Source organism: Trematomus bernacchii, unplaced genomic scaffold (genome assembly GCF_902827165.1).
Source record: "Trematomus bernacchii unplaced genomic scaffold, fTreBer1.1, whole genome shotgun sequence".
In the NCBI taxonomy this organism is placed as follows: Eukaryota; Metazoa; Chordata; class Actinopteri; order Perciformes; family Nototheniidae; genus Trematomus; species Trematomus bernacchii.
Window position 1 is genome coordinate 22,610,828 of NW_022987720.1, and position 20,386 is coordinate 22,631,213.

Sequence of the window (20,386 nt, forward strand, 5' to 3'; positions counted from 1 at the left end):
TATTGTTGAGTTTACAACTCCCCCCCACAATTAGTTATCCCGTGTTTAAGAGAGTAACTTCACTAATTTTGCACATTTGCGCATTATGTTAATTTCAAGTTACATCCTAAAATATGTTTACAAAAATGTTTTATAGTCAGCTTTTCCTATTTTGTTGTATCACTTCTTACTTACTCAGTTTTTATTTTTATTTTGTGTGCCTTCTGAATAAGTTAAAAAGTAGTTACTTAAGACCCATACTATTATGTATTTATTCAACTTGAGAATGGAGTGGATGAAAGTTACAGTAAGTCTTTCAACGTGTTTATGACATTGTAATTGAATATACTTCAAAACAGGAAAAAGTGAAGGGTATAACCAAACCAAACAAACCCCACCACCATTAACACAAATTGAAAGTCATCTGATTTTATTTTTCTGACATTAGATCTTTATGTGGCTTCATGTTAGCTGTCTGCAGCTCATTGCATTGTGTAGCATGAATGCAGGGTGAACATTACAAAGAAGATTAGTTTATTAATATTCATGATGACCAAGTTAGCATTCATGCTTTTTATTTGTTTAAGGATGTAGAACTCAAAACTCCACAACTAAAGTGGCCTATAATCTTATTTTTGTTTTAATTCAGTGTTTTTCACACACAAACAATGTATCCTTCAAGGTATCAATTTTTCCACAGGTCCTTCTTGCTGAACTCAAACCCACCACAAACATTGTTAGCATGGTTTTGCTTGGCTTACGTTAAAACTTGCCACAGCAATTTCCCAATAAGGTTGGCATACAATATGAAAGCTCAAAGTCCAGGAGCTAAATGCTCACTTTACTTCTCCATGGCAGTTTTTTAGAAATATAAGATAGAAGAGATACACGTACATGTACAATACTTGGCTGAGCTACTTCAAGGAATGTTCATAGATTAGTTACATTGATGTTAAAATGTCACAAAAAAGCCCTATCTAAAAAGCCAGAAGAAATATAATTGTAATGTTCATGACAAATGTTTTAACAAGCTTTACAATTAACCAACAGAGCAGTGCTCAAGTTACTTAAAGCAGCACAAGTTTACTGTAAGAAAGAGAACAACTGCGGAATTTCAATATTACCGTAACTCCCGGTAAAAAAACAAAAAAACAAGGTGAAATTATCTGTACTATAATGGCTCACATGATAAATTCAGCATAATGTGTCGCAGCACCAAATATCAGAGATTCTCCTTAAAAAAATAATAGCAGATTAATATTTGGGGAAGTACAGCTGTATCATTTATTGTTGACTGTTAGATGAAAGGATCAATCAGCCACTTTCTGCTGAATATAGTTGCGTTTTCCAAGAAACAAAATGTGTTTACGAAAAACAAATATTTCCAAGATTCTTCCCTGAATGTTAAAGCTAGGGTATATGCAAATAGTTGTACTTGTTGAAATTCTCTACTTTCCAACAATTATCAATAAATCTAAAAAAAAAAAGAACTACAAACGTTAACTGAAGTTTTTGCAGGCCTGGAAAAAGCCTGTCCAATCAATTCATTTGGCCTGCAAGAAGTGATTGGACGGCCTACCTGCCCGTCTACCTGCCCAACCGTGCACCTGCACACACTGGTGTTTCACGTGCTGGCGAATGTACATTATACAGTTTCCATCAAGATAACAGGTATACAGTGATTGCATCAATAGCAAAAAGCACCAGCAGTACATTTAACAAGGCTTCTTACTATAATATGATCAAATATGAAAAATAAATTGGAGAAAAATGCCTCCTGTATTTTCTTCTATGCAGTTAAGGTAAAAACAGCTGTTTGAGAGCGTACAGCTTTTGAAACGTGTTTTGTTTCATTTTGAGATGTTGCATCTTTACATAGCCTAATGCTTGTACACTGCAGCCAGCCTAAATACAGTTCAAAGACATAGAGAACAAACACAAATCAGTAATGAGGGTTATTTGCTCACTCTGGTCCTCTCTACAAAAGTCCCAGTCAGATAGGGAGTATCAGCAATAAAGACAGGAAATACCTATCAAAAAATGGTCCAGGAGTGAACAGTCCCACGTCCCATTTTGTAGCACACTAGATCATGGTGACCATGCTTGAAGACTCAAAGCAATTGCTGGCCATTCAGCTCTGTTTTTGTAGTAAAAGGGTGATTGTCAAGGTCCTCAATAACCGGCATTTGGACAGGCTGCTGAAACATACCACAGACACATAGATTAGGAATACAATAAAGACAAAATGAAAAAACTTTGACATAGGCTGAGACTTGTTGTCCATAAATACATTCCTAGACATGTTATTGTTGAGAGTTACCACCTGGGGCTCAGTTCATTCGTGTGTATTACATTAAGTGGGCTTCATGAAACATGTTTCTACTATAAGTATGACTTTAAATAATACAATACAATGACAAGGCTAATGGCTTTATATTTTTTAAACACAATGATTATGCCTGCCCGGGTCCTTCTTTTAAAAGGGGCCCTATTATGCTCATTTTCAGGTTCATATTTGTATTTTGAGCCTCTACTACAATAGGCACTTAGCATATCATATATAATGTATTGGTGCAATGGAAGCGTGAGTGTTACGTAGTGAGGCGTTTCAGGCAGGGGTGGGGGGGGGGAGAGAAACTCCCTCTGGAGGGAACTTTGGGATTTTAGCCTTTGCAGACCATTTACACACATAAACCTATATTACACACTACAGGAAAGGGAAAACCCCAAAAATGCATAAAAGGGCCTCTTTATGGTTAAGTATACCAGTTGTAAAATCTACTAGGCATGAGGTAGGAATGTTGGCTTTAATCAGAAACTAGATGGATCACATGAATATGGTTAACACAATACCTGAATGCTCTGCATGGTTCCATTCTGTGTGTGATTTCCTGGCGAGTAAACAGGATTGTGGTTTTCCTTGGGGGAAGTTGGTCTACCTCTCATCTGGCCTGCGTTCCCAACAGTGTTTGGCTTCTGGATGCAGAGCACCTTCTTGAAGCTCTGCCTGAAGTTGTCAGAGAGGAAGCCGTAGAGGATTGGGTTGGCGCAGGAGTTGACATAGGTGAGGATGACCAGGAAGAAGTAGATGGCAGCATTGGTATTGCTCTCAGGGATGATATGAACCAGGTTGACCATGTTGGTAGTGAAGAAGGGCAGCCAACAAAGTACGAACACCAACACGATGATCACCACCATGCGTGTCACCTTCCGCTCTGATCTACGCCGCCTGGTCCGGCCTGCACGCACACCCGCTGACCTCACCTGAAAGTGAGATGGGACATTGAGAAGGTTTCATGAGACTTTGACAGAAGAAGCTACAGGGAAATTCAAAAGTGTATTCCAGCCTGATCTTCCAGGAATTGGGGTGCCATACAACACAATTGCATTCTCAATAACGTTTTGAGGAAAACAAAAGTTGCCCCGGATTACGTTTGTATACAGATATACAATATATTACAGATATGTTTCTAATCATGATCCATAGACGTCCATTCAGTGTGGAGGGCAGGGGGAAGAGTCAATGTTTACTTTTTTTACTTCATACCTTAAAGGTAGGGTAGGTAAGTTTGAGAAACCGGCTCGAGATCGCTAGAATTTGAAAATACACAACCGGAGAAAATCTCCCACTTCCTTATAGAGCCCCTCCTCCAACACACACGAACGCGCACAAGACCAATGAGGGCACAAGATAAGTTTGTGCACAGATGGAAGGCTGACAGGCAGGTAGGCCATCCAGTTATTTTAGCCGGGCCGGCTAAAATGATTGGTCGTACTTTTTACAGTATTACGGCTTCCACAGATGACATTTTTTATGGATTTTTTGTCAAAGCACTTAAGATATTCATTGCTATCGGGATGTTAAGAGCATTCCATGGAATATAACAAAAAGTGTATCTCGAGCCGGTTTCTCAAACTTACCTACCCTACCTTTAAAGGTGGGGTAGGTAATTCTCTTCAGAAACACTTTTTGTTATATTCCATGGAATGCTCTTAACATCCCGATAGCAATGAATACATTAAATGCTTTGACAATAAATACATTAAAACATGTCATCTGTGGAAGCCGTGGTACTGTAAAAAGCACGACCAATCATTTTAGCCGGCCCGGCTAAAATAACTGGATGGCCTACCTGCCTGTCAGCCTTCCATCTGTGCACAAACTTATCTCGTGCCCTCATTGGTCATGTGCACGTTCGTGTGTGTTGGAGGAGCGGCTCTGTAAGGAAGTCTGAAGGAAGAGGCAGATTTTTTTCGGCTGCGTACTTTCAAATTCTAGCGCACTCGAGCTGGTTTCTCCAATCTTACCTACCCTACCTTTAATGTCAATGTAAAAAACATACTTATTTTAAGACAAGCATGATCTTTTACTTGAGCTATACAAATAGTAGTGTGGACTAAACACAAGCAAGTCGTTTTGTTAAGCTTTAGTTATCCTTAGTTTAAAATTAGAACATTAACTATATTGTTGTTTTTTAACTTAATCTTAATATGAGGCAGGGGTGTGTATTTAGAGACCATTAAAAGCCAAAGGCCAGTTCTATTTATCTCATTACCTTGATAACAATGAGCAGGTAGCAGAGGCAGATGACAACCAGAGGACCAAAGAAGCCCAGGATGGATGTGTAGAGGATGAAGGCAATGGCCCACAAGTTGTGCGGCTCAGGCCAGGTAATGTTGCAGGTATTAAAATCCTCCTGTACATGTGAGTAGATCGTGACGGGCAGCACGACCACAAAGGACACAACCCACACCATGCCATTCAAAATCTTGGCCACCTGGGGCTTCCGCCAATTGGCACTGCGACCAGGATGAACCACAGCCATGTAGCGATCGATGCTCATCACCGTCAGGCAAAAGATGGAGGAGAACTGGCTCATGGCATCAGCAGTCATGTACACCTTGCAGAAGAAATCTCCATAAGGCCAGTAGGAAAGCACACCACTGGTGCCTAGGAAAGGAATTCCCAGGATGCAGAGTTCATCCGCCAAGGCTAGATTGAGGATGTACATGTTGGTTATAGTCTTCATCTTGGTGTAGCGAACCACCACATAGATGACCAGAGTGTTACCCAGAAGACCCACAATAAAGACAATGCTGTAGACAACTGCAGTGACCACGTTGAAGGACATTGGTTCGGGCAAGTCTGAGTTATTTTTGTGGGTGGGGTAGCTTGGGTAGGGCTTGGAGGAAGGCAAGGTTGCATTGTCAGATATTGACGTCCAATTGTAGTAGCCATCCATGTTGAAGGAGGTAGTGCTGGTGTCTGTTAGGATTACAGTAAATTAGGGAAAATGCAGACACAAATGTACAAATGTGATACTTGAAAACACCACATGTTAACTATACTAAGAAATGCAATGTTCAGCTTGGATTGTCTGTCTGGCAGTTTGGCAGTTTGGGAAATGGGACCATCCAAGCAGTATCTGAACCCCGGGGCTGTTCTAAGGCGAGTTTTGTCTTTAAACAATCTATGTTATGTATACCTTTGCACCTTACAACAACACATGGGTTTGAGGCATTCTGGGCAAGGTGCCAATATTATTAGGGAAACGTTCCACTACATTTCCTGGGCCAGTGGCCAACAGTCCATTTCTCTTAATGGGAAGTTAATCTTCCTAGAAAAGGATAAGCAGGTTCCAAGTGCTGTCATTGCAGTTGAATTAAATGTGGGAACAAGAAACAGCAGCCAAGTGGCACGTATAGCCAAAATCCTCAAAGAGCTAGAGTGCCACAATGAAAAATATAAATTAAGGGATTTGAAGTGGAACATAAGTAATTTATTTTGTCAACTATTCCATTAGTTTTGTGAAATCCCTCAAGTGTGATAAAGTGTACTGGTTCTGAGGCAATATACGTTAGGACTATATTCTAGCATATAAAAGTGTGATTGTATGTTGAGCTGATAATTTAAATAACAACAGGAAGTCATCTTGTCACTTGTCCCGCCAACTGGAAACATGATTGGTGGGATTTTTTATTTTAGAATTGAGGTTCAACAGGAGATGAGGTAGACAATGGATAACTTCACTGCTTGATGGATGTGTGCTCGTGTGCATTCATGCAGTCTGGGGACATCAGGAAGTTTGAGCTGAAGATGAACTCAAGTCAGTGTCTTGTGTCCTTTCACTGCTGTTAACATCTTTTTTTTCAAAGTCAATTTAGTTCTAATTTTGCCTTTTAATATAATCTGTGTGGTAGAAGTTCTCAGATATTTAACCATATTGAAGGTAGTAAAACAATGGAGTAAAAATACAACAACATTGAATTAAATTACTAGAAGTAACATTTAGCAAATTGACTCATTTCATATTAAAATATATTTTAATTGGTGATGGATTCATGTGAACATTGTTCTAATGTTGCAGCCGGTAAAGGTGGAGTTAATTGTAAAGTGTGCAGCACCTCAATATTGTACATAATAAATGTACGTAAATTCCACCAATTATAATGCAGCTGAATGTTAGTGAATTTAAGACCCTTAATTCAGATAGTAAAATGTTTATTCCACCACAGAGCAATTGATTGAAGAGTAATTCCTAATTTAATTTTAGACGTTCATCTTTAAGATTACAACCAAACTTAAAATAATGATATAAAGTTGTGAAGGTATCCCTAATTGACATATACAATGTAAAGCCTGTTACAGCAATTAAAACAATGGCTGCCCCCATTAATAATATAATTCCTACTGCCATTATTGTGTTTGACCTATAATAATAATACTAATAATAACCTTAAAGCAGTCAGTTGTCAGCCAAAAATGTGTTGCACAAATAAGAAGTGTGACGTAAAGATGCATTGAACCGTGCTTCAAAACACGGGAATGACGCGCAGCCCGCACTGTGATGTTGAGAACACAAACACAGGAGCTCCTGTCCCCCTTTACACTGCTTGGTATTTGAAATGTTGTCAACTGATCTATAACACCTTCAGCCCACAGCCATCCGATGCCTGGCTCGTTATTAAATCTTAATTTTGCCAAATAAACTTTTATGGCTCACAAGTTTTCCAAACGCACATGTCCACGCAGGGCCGTCCCTGGCCAACATGAGGCCCCACGCAAAGTTATATGATGAGGCCCTCTGTTTCGCGAGCGTCGACGAGGGGAGCCTCGCAGCGGCGAAACCCTGCCGCGCCACTACGGTTACGGCGGTTTTGGTCCGGCCTCCTCCGGCGTCATATCCTACCGGGCGCGTTTCAGGAGCATTTCAGAAGCGGAGCGTCTTGCGTGCCGGCTCGCAGTTTTTGTTGATTTGGGCATATTTCCTGGACAGGCTACTTTGCAGACCCTATCCCTCCGTAGTCTATCAAGTAGGAGGAGAAATGCCAGCGTTCTCCTCCGGTTTACAGGCACTGTGTAAATTATATATATAGAATAATTATGATGATGAATGCATTTTTTTACCACTAAAATACAGCAACACATCTTTGATTCATGTCGTTTATAACTGGAATATTACAATTATTATTAACTTTGTCTGTACAAAGTAGCCTGTCCAGGAAATATGCCCAAATCAACAAAAACTGCGAGCCGGCACGCAAGACACTCCGCTTCTGAAATGCTTCTGAAACGCGCCCGGTAATGTATTCTGGTATGACGCCGGACCAAAACCGGACGCGACGCAGACGGACCCGGTGGAATCGAGGGGTAGAGTGAACTAACTATGATACAAGCATTTCATTAATTTACATTTACATTTCTCTTTTAAATGGCGTGGTATTCAACGTACCTGTGCGCCTTTTCCTCTCCACCTATATCAGTAGGCGTGATGCGCGTCTCCCACGATATTCATCAGGTTTCTCTGGGGTCAAAATCAACTCTCTCGTTCTTTTCCTCAGTCGCTTGAAAGAGAAACCTCACACTTGAATTGTCATCCTGCGGCATTTTCTTGATGTCACCACGCTCAGGTTTCAATTTCCACAGTCGCTAAAAGCAAAATTATCTTCCAGGATTTTCCGCGCAAGTCTCAAGGAAATTCTGTGCGTCCTAAAGCTGATCTTTCCCAGGGTCATTTAGCGCTTCGACGCATTCTGCGAGTATTTATGTGGAAAACGTCCCCCCGCCTTTTGGATGGGAAAGTCCCACCCATAGGTGGCTGCAATCACCTGACAGCACGAGACTAGTTGTTTGTGTAAAAACACACATTGAACACATTGTTTTCGTTTTTTATTTAGAGGCAGTGGTGGGAATAGAACTTAGATCTTGAGTAAAAGTAGAAGTACCATAGAATAGGAATACTCTGTAACAACAAGTGAAAGTCCTGCCATCAAAATGTTACTCAATTAAAAGTAGAAAAGTATTGGCATCAAAATAAACTTAAAGTACCAAAAGTAAAAGTACTCATTTTGCAGATCGGTCCATTTCAGAATATTATATACTACATGTTTTGATTATAAATATTGCTGCATTAATGAGTTTATTCAAACTGGTAAAGGTAGCTTGTGAATTTACTCCAGGTTTAATTAAGTCTTCTTTACTGTAAGTGTTGATTATATTTCACATTATTAATCCAAATCAGCTAAGTAACTAAAGATAATTAAAAACAAATTACTGAGAGAAAAATGACACAATTTACCTCTGAATTGTAGTGGAGTAGAAGTACAAAGTAACACAAAATTGTACTTGAATAGTTACTTTACACCATTGTTTAGAGGTTCCAGTAAATATAGTCATACTAACTTTTTCCCCTACTGTGAATGAGAGACAGCCAGAGTCATGGAGGTGCAGCCTGGGGAACAGATCACCTTGATGGTGGCCCGGGGCACCTGAGACGGAGGGAGAGATAAATTAGGCTAAAACGGAAAAGTGGTGGAAGGAGGATGAAATTGCACATTGAAGGAGATGTGATGATAATTGTTTGGGAAAGCTGCCTAATTTGAAGCCATTAGCTTCATGTTGTTGTCATCCAGGTCAATGCAGCGTTAACAACAGGCTGCCGCACGCACGCACGCACGCACGCACGCACACACACACACACACACACACACACACACACAGAGAGCTGAGATGTGTTCTGTACTGCATATGTGCTGCTGTAAAGCTGTGGCAGCCATACTATAGTCTGCATATGAATGAATCAAGCTGAACAAATACCTGACACAGCCCATATGATGAATGATGAAGTTGTTAATGTGTGACATTATTGGAGGTGACAGTGTGATCTGGTGTCTGCATGATGATGATGATGCAGTGAGCCCGGCTGTGTGAGGCGTCTCTATCTCAGCCGTTTGCATCACTGCCTCTCAGTCTCTCCCACAATCTGGAGAGAAGCGAAAGAAAATGATCTGAAAATGAAATATGACGTGTAATTTTTTTGTATTTGCTGCACATTTTTGCAAAAAGTCCTGGAAAATGACGCCTTCCTACACACATACAAAAACGCACACACACACACACACACACACACACACACACACACACACACACACACACACACACACACACACACACACACACACACACACACACCACACACACACACACACACCAAACACAAGATAAAGTTGCTCCTACAAAGGAGCAGCGGGGGGTGCTGCGGGAGTGTCTGCGTGCGCATCTCTCCCAGATGAGCTAAACAGTTTTTTTGCACGCTTTGAGAGCAGCCAGGCTGTGGAGGTACAGAGGGACCAGGAGCTACACTGCCCTTTTGTTTTAAATAGGGCAGATGTGTGTAAATCCTTTAAAAGGGTTAACCCACACAAGGCTCCTGGACCTGATGGCATCCCTGGCCGTGTTCTCAGGGTGTGTGCAGTTCAGCTGGCAGAGGTGTTCACAGACATCTTCAACAGGTCCCTGCTGCAGTCTGTAGTCCCCACATGTCTTAAACACTCTACCATCATTCCTGTCCCCAAAAAGACAATCATCACCTGCCCCAACGACTACCGCCCAGTAGCACTCACCTCCATCATAATGAAGTGCTTTGAGCGGTTAGTCAAATTATTCATCACCTCCTCCCTCCCTGAATCTCTGGACCCCCTGCAGTTTGCCTACAGAGCAAACAGGTCCACAGACGACGCCATAGCCCTCACCCTCCACACTGCCCTCTCACACCTGGACCCGAAGAACAGGAACACATATGTGAGAATGCTGTTCATTGACTACAGTTCAGCATTCAACACCATTGTGCCCTCCAAGCTGGCCATCAAGCTCAGAGACCTCGGGCTCAACAGCGCCCTCTGTGACTGGATCCTGAACTTCCTGACGGGCAGACCCCAGGCAGTGCGGGTGGGAAATATCACATCCTCCACCCTGATTCTCAACACCGGTGCCCCTCAAGGCTGCGTGCTCAGCCCTCTCCTCTACTCCCTGTTCACCCACGACTGCGTGGCCACACACAGCTCCAACACCATCGTGAAGTTTGCTGATGACACGACCGTCATCGGCCAGATCACAGACGATGACGAGACGGCGTACAGAGAGGAGGTCGAAAACCTGACATCTTGGTGCCAGGAGAACAACCTCCATCTCAATATCAGCAAAACAAAGGAGCTGATTGTGGACTACAGGAAGCAGCAGGGAGAGGGACACGCCCCCATCGCCATCAATGGGACTACGGTGGAGAGAGTCAAAAGCTTCAGGTTCCTTGGGGTCCACATCACTGAGGACCTGACATGGTCTCTTCACACCACCACCATCACCAAGAAAGCTCGACAGCGGCTCTTCTTCCTCCGCAGGTTGAGGAGGTTCAAAATGGATTCCAGGATACTCTGCAACTTCTACAGGTGCACGATAGAGAGTATCCTCACTGGCAGCATGACGGCCTGGTACGGCAGCTGCACCGACCTCGATCGTAAGGCTTTACAGAGGGTGGTGAAAACTGCACAGCACATCACCAGGACGGAGCTGCCATCCATGGAGGACCTTTACTCCCAGCGGCTCAGGAAGAAATCACTACGGATTATCAAAGACCCCCATCACCCCAGCCACAAACTGTTCTTTCTGTTGCCGTCTGGCAGACGTTACCGCAGCATCCTGGCAAGGACAAGAAGATTCGGAGACAGTTTCTTCCCGCGGGCAGTGAGACTGTTAAAAAATTGAACTGTTGAAACAACTTCAAACATTCAACTGCTACTCAGTAGTATGTATCTAATACCTAATATATATATATCATTCCAATAACTTGTATATAGACTCATACTGCACTATTCCACATCATAACTTTATTTCATTTTTATAACTATTATTATTTTTGTATTGCTCATGCTCTTATTGTTATTATGTTATGTTATTATGTTGCATTGTTGGAGAAGCCTGTGACATAAGATTTTCAACTGCATAATTACTCTGTAGCTATGTCAGATTGACAATAAAGAACCTTGAACCTTGAACCATTATAAAATGCCTCTGTAGGGAAAAAAAGTGTGTATGTGCAAATCCAAGCATGTGTGTGTTTGCATGCGCGTTTACAGTGTGTACTACACCATTGCATTTTTTTGTAAGCTATTAGTCTGAAGCATCAATTGGGGTTAATAGGGGACAGTAGGAAGTTGATGACGTCTCATTCTTTATGGGCCAGTCTGACTGGTCCTAACCAGACCAAACAGGCAGATGAGACTTGTGATTGAGTGTTTAAATACACACTTTCAAAGCCTGTGTATAGAGGCTTGCCCTGCAGGGACAGTGGTGTGTAGTGGTACTGTCACGATAATGACATGAGGGCAATGCCAGCTGTCAGTTTCAAGGTTACTACGTCAATAGAAAATCCTTTTGAACCATGCACACCATATTTTCAGGTGTATATTTTACCTTGTAAAACGATTTGCTTTTCTTACAGTCAACCAAAGCTGTTGGCATTACAGAAATCGGACCAAACCTAAACGTGTCAAACTGGAGTTAGGGGGAATTAAGCAGAAAAGAGCTTTTGAATTACTCAGAGACTTCTCCGTCCCTCTTCTTATTTCCCTCTCCCTTGAGTTTCCCCACTAACCTTATTCCCTTTATCACCCACTCATTTCATATGGGTAACAGATCCATTGTTTTTCTGCCAGGTTGTCTAGTGTGTGCTTTTTGGACCTTATTGTCTGACCACTCGATGTTGGTTTCCTTATCTGCTACTGGTGAGGTTTTGCCTGTTTTGCCGGTTCCTTTAAGCCTTTTGCATTCAAGTATTTTGTGTCCTTTTCTTGTTTGCAACTAGTTTTGTTACCTGAAGCTCCACCAAGTGTAAACACCAAAGTGTGTCTCCAGAGAAAGAGAAAAAACGATCTGGTGTAAGGAGTGAGCTTAACCTCTGTATCCCTGCACTCCTTATCGCAGCATGAGGAGCAGCTCGAGCCTAAAGTAGCTGCTATTTGCAAAAGACCTCCCAGAATATATATATTTTTTAAAACTCTTGTTTTGTTTTATTGATTCTGGAAAAAGAATTGAGACAAGATGATCACAAAACGGTGTCTAAAAAAAGCCTGATTTAGTCTATGGATGGGTAAACACCTGAACTATGATGCGTTTTTGCACCCTATGTTCTGCTAACAAAAAACACCAGCCTACAAGAATAAATAGTATCGGCAATGTAAGCACCAAGGTTAAAAGCGGTCATGAAGGAGATAACCACTAAATTATCCCACTGACAGAGAAAACCTGCCTTGCAAGAGCTCGGCCTGGGATTGTTCCGGAAGCTGTACAATGGCCAGATGACCACAGCTGTGAGGTACATCAACACCGCTAACACGTTGCATGCTGTCAGGACTTTGTCAAATGGTGCGGGGAAGAGAGACAGAAGGCGGCAGACGGTAAAGATGATGACGAGGAGGGCAAAGATGAAGCAAATGGAGTAGACAGCGACACACCACTGGAGCCCTGGATAGCTAGAGTACTGGCGGTGGTCCAAGCAGATGAAGATGATGCAGGCCACAAAGGCCTCCAGAACCTTGAGGAGGCCCGGGACTGTGGACAGGAACCCACTCAGCTCGCCGGGTTTAGCTCGGGTCAGCCCCACTTCAACGGCGTACAGGATAAAGACCAGACAGGAAGTGACTGTGGCACCGATCTGTCTGCTGCAGCTGGAGCAAGTGTAGAACCTGGGAAAGATGATGGACGCTGCTAGCACCTGTGTGAGGAAAAGGTAATTATAAGAATGAGAAATGATTCATTCTAACCTTACTGTCAGTCTTTTTGACTTATAAGAACAATTGCACACTTAACCTGTTAGACCCCAAGCCTGTTTTTCAGATTTCAGGCTCGAAAATGACATGCCCAGAACAAATGACTATAACTTCACTTCCAAAAGGGTTAAATTAATAATATTTTTTCTCAAAGCAAGGTTACATCTGTGAGCTGTCAGAATCAATATAGATGTTTCTGTGTCAGAGTGAATTCAGATGGAACATAGTAAAAAAGTGTAAATTCTTACCTCCGCCTAAAAAACCCCCATTACTTATAGTGAAAACCACCCTTGAATTATGGGTTAGTAGCCTAAAAGCTTTAGAAATCCAAAGTATAACATATAATAAGTACCCTGTATCAAGATTGAGGCAAAACAAGTGAAAATTGATCTTTTTAGAGATATTTAGGGAAAAAAAGTCCAGGCGGACTAAGCTTTGGGCACATTTGGGCACATCTGGTTCCATCAGTGCCATTTGACCTTTTTCAGGTACCAGACTGTAAAAATCATTTTATAACATTGAATCATCACTATAGTTATTCATTCCATCATAAAAAAAAAAAAAAAAAAAAGATTATTGTAAAATTTAAAAAATAAATAAAAATATTTAACCTGCTAATTATTGTCATGGATTTGAAAACTGATGTTGTTTATTTGCTATGTTCTGGCTGCTAGCTCAGTGAATTCTTGCCTGCAGTGATGGGGTGTATACCCATGGAATCTGTGGAATCTCAGCTTTCAGATGATGTGTTGTTTGTGCAGAAAGTATAATTATAAATGATAATTTTTGTGAGTTATGAGCAGAAATAGCATTAGTCCGTCTTTGCTAAGGGCTCATTGAAAGGCTTCTTGTGGGAATTATTATTTATTTTTTTTTTTCGTGTAGTCAGTTAGCTGAGTTTCTTCCCGTCAGCTGGGTGTGGAACATTCATAGTTTCATAAATGACACTTCAGAGATCACACTGGTGCTAGCAGATGTAGCATTTTCGGACCCTTCGGCGGGTCCGTGGGGTTGTAAATGATATCCTACTCTTACATTATGTTAGCTGTAATTTGGCCTTCATTGGGTTCATTTGATAGATAGTCTACAGATTTTTCACTGTCAACATCTATATATTTTACTTTTCAGTTCTGTGTTTCTGTTCTTTTTGTGTTTGTTAATTTCTTTTTTTTGTTCTCACATTTTGTGCAAGGCCTTGTTTTAACTTGCTGCTGTGATGAAAAAATTCCCAAATTGGGATCAATCAAATAAATCTTATCTCTTTATCACTTATTGATAACCCCTTTTTTTCTTTGTATATTAGCAACAGTAAAAAGTACATTATCACCAGTAAATAATAAACATACATTTTTACAACAGCCTAATGTCAAAGTTAGTCAAATGTGATTATTATCATCTGGTTTGGGGAGCTGTGGCTATATTAAAATATACTTTTTTATGTTAATAAAACTCAGCTTCTCTAAATCTCTTTTAATTGAATTGTAGGAGTAACAAAGTAAACCAAATGAAACAATTTCAGGAAATATTTCTTAAAAAGTACATAAATTAATTGTGTGATAAGGTGGATTTGTTCTCCCTCTGTACCCTTATGTTTACATTTTCATCTTGGCTCACATAATGTATTTATTTAAAAGGTTAGCTCATTCATTTATGTTCAAATGCATCTTCTTTTCAACCTGTACACTTTAATATTCCCAATAACACTAATGTCACTGGCTTCAACAACAATCCATGTCAAGTTTATAATACAAATATTTGTAAACAAAGACAAATGAGAACATACCAACCATTAGAGTTGCCAACATGGTAAAAGCGGCAGTGAAGTCCTCCCAGGAGATCGGCAACTTAGAGCTGAGGCTGAAGAACTCCAGGAAGAGTATGAGAAAGGTGACGCAGAATCACAAGCACCAGGTGAACATGCACCACGTCCAGAAGGACTCGGCCCTGTTTCCCACTGAAGCCACCAGGCTGAATGAGATACAGGTGAGGATCAGCTCCAGTATCCGCACGATGCCCACAGGCACTGTCAGTGTCCTGAAATCCAGTGTCACCATGGTGGTTGTAATCCTGTTACTGTGGTTCTGGAGAGATATTTAATAAGATATCCTCTTTTCACCAGCTTCTTTCCTCTTCCTTCTTAATTTGTTTTATTATTTTTGCTTTCTCAGGCCTCGCAGCTCATCGGGTTAGTCCTGCCTGAATGACGGATACAGAAAAGGTGAATGCAGAACCAATGGCCGGTCCCTTGTCAACGCCCATCTGTAACTTCTTCCTTAAATAAGCGTGTGAGATATATGGAGGGTTTTTCTAGGGGTGGGGTATCTGGTGTTTCCCTTTTTTTTGTTGCTTATCCGTTGTTTGCATATGGCATGGTCAATACAATAATTCAAATGATTTACAGCAGTTGTGTCCAACAGGAACTGCACCCTATGACGTGTCCTTTCACTTCACCCTTTTTGTTATTAATTATGTTTGCCAACTTAACAGCTTGCCCACACATCAATGGATTCAATCTGTAAATGCGTTACAGGAGGCTTAAAGGAATCTGGCCTCAGTGCTACAGAAGAATAATGTAAGATATACATGGAGCTTATATTTGTCTTTCACTGGATATGAAATGTAGGTGTGAAATACTGCATAGAGAATACATCTGAGGTATGATATTAATGTTGCTTTTTAGGACATGGATTAATCAACTAAGGGCTTTCAATTACAGTACTGTTCCAAATGAAATCCACTTTACTGCCAACTGTTTTAGATGGCCACACACACACACACACACACACACACACACACACACACACACACACACACACACACACACACACACACACACACACACACACACACACACACACACACACACACACACACACAAGATAAAGTTACCAGTGTAAAATGCCTCTGTAGGGAAAAAAAGTGTGTATGTGCAAATCCAAGCGTGTGTTTGCATGCGTGTTTACAGTGTGTACTACACCATTGCATTTAATTGTAAGCTATTAGTCTGAAGCATCAATTGGGGTTAATAGGGGACAGTAGGAAGTTGATGACGTCTCATTGTGATTGAGTGTTTAAGTAAACACTTTCAAAGCCTGTGTATAGATGCTTGCCCTGCAGGGACAGTGGTGTGTAGTGGTACTGTCACAATAATGACATGAGGCCAATGCCAGCTGTCAGTTTCAAGGTTACTACGTCAATAGAAAATCCTTTTATTTATTTAATCGTTTATTTGGCAGGGACAATGCACAGTAATGAACACTTAAAACATTAAAATGAACCATGCACACCATATTTTCAGGTGTATATTTTACCTTGTAAAACGATTTGCTTTTCTTACAGTCAACCAAAGCTGTTGGCATTACAGAAATCGGACCAAACCTAAACGTGTCAAACTGGAGTTAGGGGGAATTAAGCAGAAAAGAGCTTTTGAATTACTCAGAGACTTCTCCGTCCCTCTTCTTATTTCCCTCTCCCTTGAGTTTCCCCACTAACCTTATTCCCTTTATCACCCACTCATTTCATATAGGGAACAGATCCATTGTTTTTCTGCCAGGTTGTCTAGTGTGTGCTTTTTGGACCTTATTGTCTGACCACTCGATGTTGGTTTCCTTATCTGCTACTGGTGAGGTTTTGCCTGTTTTGCCGGTTCCTTTAAGCCTTTTGCATTCAAGTATTTTGTGTCCTTTTCTTGTTTGTCACTAGTTTTGTTACCTGAAGCTCCACCAAGTGTAAACACCAAAGTGTGTCTCCAGAGAAAGAGAAAAAACGATCTGGTGTAAGGAGTGAGCTTAACCTCTGTATCCCCGCACTCCTTATCGCAGCATGAGGAGCAGCTCAAGCCTAAATTAGCTGCTATTTGCAAAAGACCTCCCAGAATATATATATTTTTTAAAACTCTCGTTTTGTTTTATTGACTCTGGATTTTTTTTTAGACAAGATGATCACAAAACGGTGTCTAAAAAAAGCCTGATTTAGTCTACCCTCATTGATATGAATGGATGGGTAAACATATGTAAAACTCAGGTATTCGGTATTAAACTCTTAAGACTTAAGGCAATTTAATAGTATGCCACAGTGTAGTCAATCTGGCAAAAAATGTTTTCTCTTTTATAAAATACCAAAAACAGCAGCTCATTGTATGTTTCTATACAGAAGTACCCTAAATTGTCCTTGAATGGCTCAGTCGCTAGAGTGTTTACATTCTTATAACATTGGCTGCAATGATCTAATTTCCTTACACTAATTTCCTCAAAACAAACCTAACCCAGGTAATAAGTTATTGTAATGGACTACATTTCTAAAGTTACTTTATCATCCCAACTCCTTACTGAGCTGAATCAATACTCCACCGCTGATCACCACGATGAGGCAAAACATGTTTGTGTGTGTTTTGGTGTGCAGGAAAGGGTTGAGTGGAGGACAAAGAAAGTTGAAGATAATTAATGAGAGGAGGTCCAGAGTGGCGACGCTGTGGCTGGCGCTGTGTGTTCATGTCAGAAGATGAAAAGGTTTTAAAAATAAAAAAAATCAATCGGTATCTGTGCTGTATGATCACTCTTCTAGAGAAAACCCACACACAGTATCAATGGGAGAGTTTTTTTAAGCTTTTGAGTTTTAAAAAAAATCTCCCTGTAGTCTGTTTGTATCATCATTAAATTACATTTTAATGTAGGCACCGGGCTGTCTTCTGTGTTAATCAGTTTCCTTTTTACACAATATATCCGTACTTAAAGGAATACAAGTAGAAAGTATGAAAGCAAATTACATCTCTCTGTTGTTTCACTATGGGATTAATTGCTTTGAGAATGTTTAAATTCATAGTTGTGATGCGCATGAGCTTGGGGAATTATTTTGCATGTAAAGATTGTTCATTTAATTAACTGCAGACTTATGATTAGCTAGTTAGGTTAATAACTTGTGCTTAACTGTGAGAGCAAAGCAAACTGCTGTGTGTTTCCTCTGATTGTATCAATAAAATAAGATAAAAAAACAACTATCTTAAAACAATCTGAGTTTCCAGGAAATGTTTCTCCTAATCTGAAGATTTAAAAAAAATGAGCGTCACCCAGACATCATACTCACTCTTTGATAAGCTATAAAAGTTCTCAGTGTGTCTTTTTGCATTATGCTAATTAATTGCAGTACGTTATCTTCCTGTTAACACGGCCCTTTATCATTTCCCCTGAGGGAGTTGTTAATTAGGAAAGACAGAAAGGCTATATTTTATTATTAAAGGAAAACCCATTTGACAATCATAATTATAACTTGCCAGGATTTTCGAAAGAAGACATATCATTAAGCATTCAGGCGACATTAGGCTTTCATGGAGTGACAGTGTCAGCCTGCATTTAACCCTCTGTCTGAAGAAAGGGAGGATTTGCACAAAGTGGAAGCTCGAAATAACAACTCCTGGCGTCTGGTGTGGGAATGTTTGAGAACACTTGTCCTTCAATGGTGAACATAACATTTTCTGAGCTGGATAAAAAAAATACTGACTCTCCTCAGATCTTTCAGAAGGAGTTATGGCTCTAAAGCAGGGGTGTCCAAACTACGGCCCGGCAAATTAAAAAAGTATAATGGAATATAGCCCACAAATGAAACTTGTGCTTGACTTCTATTGTACTTCTTAAATATAAATGTAAACATATATTACACAGTACTATTCATGTGATAATAAGACCACTTTTCAAAATAAATTCAGTCAATTAAAGTTGGAAACATTTTCAAATTTTCTTAGTTGAAAAAAGCCCAATGACTTATTTACAGAACAAGCTTAAAATACACCCTTCCTATTTCTCCTTAATATAATCAATCTGAGGCTTCTGTTTTAAGGGATGAGCTGCCAACACTCACAAGCATAATGTACCTACATTTGATTGATTTTGCTAACTTATAACTGAACTTATGACGCAATATACCTCTAGTGAGTGGCCCAGCCCTTCGTATATTTTTTTGTATGTGGCCCTCAGTGAAAACAGTTTGGACACCCCTGCTCTAAAGGTTAGTCTGGCTAAGATCTGGATATCAGGGGATAATGTACTAGCTGGTAGGATTGGAAAACAGATTTTAATTTGGCCTTTTGCAAAAGGGGTTGGAGTTAGTGTTATTTCTTGTTAAATACATATCCGTTTAGGCAGGTTTAATCTAAAATGACAAGTTAAAGTGAAAGTAAATAAATGAGGTGTTGACCTTGCTGACCTTCTGAAAGCGCAGACATTTAAATACAGTGTGAATATAATACATATGAAAACTTAGATTATGTTTTGTAAATGTATTGGACTCAAGACTCAAAGTTTCAACATTTTCAAATGGTCTGTGTTGATGACAGATTGCCTCCTATAGCATTAACACTAAACCACAGGAAGAGTGAGTTTTTTGGCTTCTTGAAATTATTTTTTCTTAAATGAGATGACAATTGGTCCAAGTGCTCATTTAGGATCTTTGTAATCATTTTTGAAAAATCACTGAGGTTACAGTATATTAGCTATGAGCAATTAGCTGAAAGAACCTTTGACATTGGAAAAATACCATGTAATAAGTGTATCTTCAAGGTACAGTTACATGTTTAACCCTCCTGTTGTGTTCGGGTCAAATCTGACCGATTTACTACTTTCATCAATCATAACTTTTTGTTTTATATTCGATTGAATTAAGGCTTTTACGATATCCTTCACAGTAGACATTTGAACATATACAATTGCTGATCACCACTTTCATTGAATTTTGGATGATTTTGTCATGGTGTTCCCGGTCAAAACTGACCGCCATAAAGAAAAAGGAATTAGTAACCATCAGGATCAGATAAAACACACACACACACAAACACACACAAACACCCACACCCACACATACTAGATGTGTTTTCCCCCCCTTATGTGCCCATCCCCCCATGTGAATCACACCTGGCACACACACACACGCACACACGCACACGCACACACACACGCACACACACACACACACACACACACACACACACACACACACACACACAGTACAACACACACCTACAGCTCCTAAAGCATATAATATATATCAGGATAAAGCCGTTGTGTATTTTATTATGTGAAGCACTAAATGGTTTTAGAAAAATATCGACTCTTTGTTTGTACTAAACTAAAGCATACAAATTGTTATCACTGGAAACATCGCGTCGTGATTAAAGCAGTTAATAAAATAATATCCAGGGGATGCATGCAGAGCTGTCATTGGCTGAGATAAGTCCGGCCGTGCGTCACGACTCTTATAAACATCACTCCATTCGCGGAGGATACATCAGTGTATCCTCGGTTATAGCTCCTCC

At 40.3% G+C, this 20,386-nt stretch overlaps 2 protein-coding genes across 3 annotated transcripts; both read right to left on the minus strand.

The window, feature by feature from the left end:
* Window positions 1–237: 237 nt before the first annotated feature.
* Window positions 238–7,981, minus strand: LOC117493262 (somatostatin receptor type 5-like). Of its 2 annotated transcripts, none has more exons than XM_034143735.1 (4): window positions 7,713–7,981; window positions 4,536–5,245; window positions 2,833–3,243; window positions 238–2,174 (listed from the first exon to the last, which is right to left on the minus strand). In XM_034143735.1, exons 2-4 carry the CDS (start codon window positions 5,220–5,222, stop codon window positions 2,091–2,093), a joined length of 1,182 nt encoding a protein of 393 aa, XP_033999626.1. In that variant the 5' UTR covers window positions 5,223–5,245; window positions 7,713–7,981; the 3' UTR covers window positions 238–2,090. The 2 variants fall into 2 exon arrangements, with proteins under 2 accessions (XP_033999626.1, XP_033999625.1); XM_034143734.1 differs by having other exon boundaries at window positions 238–2,177.
* A 4,448-nt stretch (window positions 7,982–12,429) lies between these two features.
* LOC117493255 (myeloid-associated differentiation marker homolog) lies at window positions 12,430–15,331 on the minus strand. Its single transcript, XM_034143724.1, is given in 2 exon segments — window positions 12,430–13,028; window positions 14,871–15,331. Coding segments are annotated over 2 exon segments (858 nt in total). The 5' UTR covers window positions 15,138–15,331; the 3' UTR covers window positions 12,430–12,437.
* Between the last annotated feature and the right edge of the window lie 5,055 nt (window positions 15,332–20,386).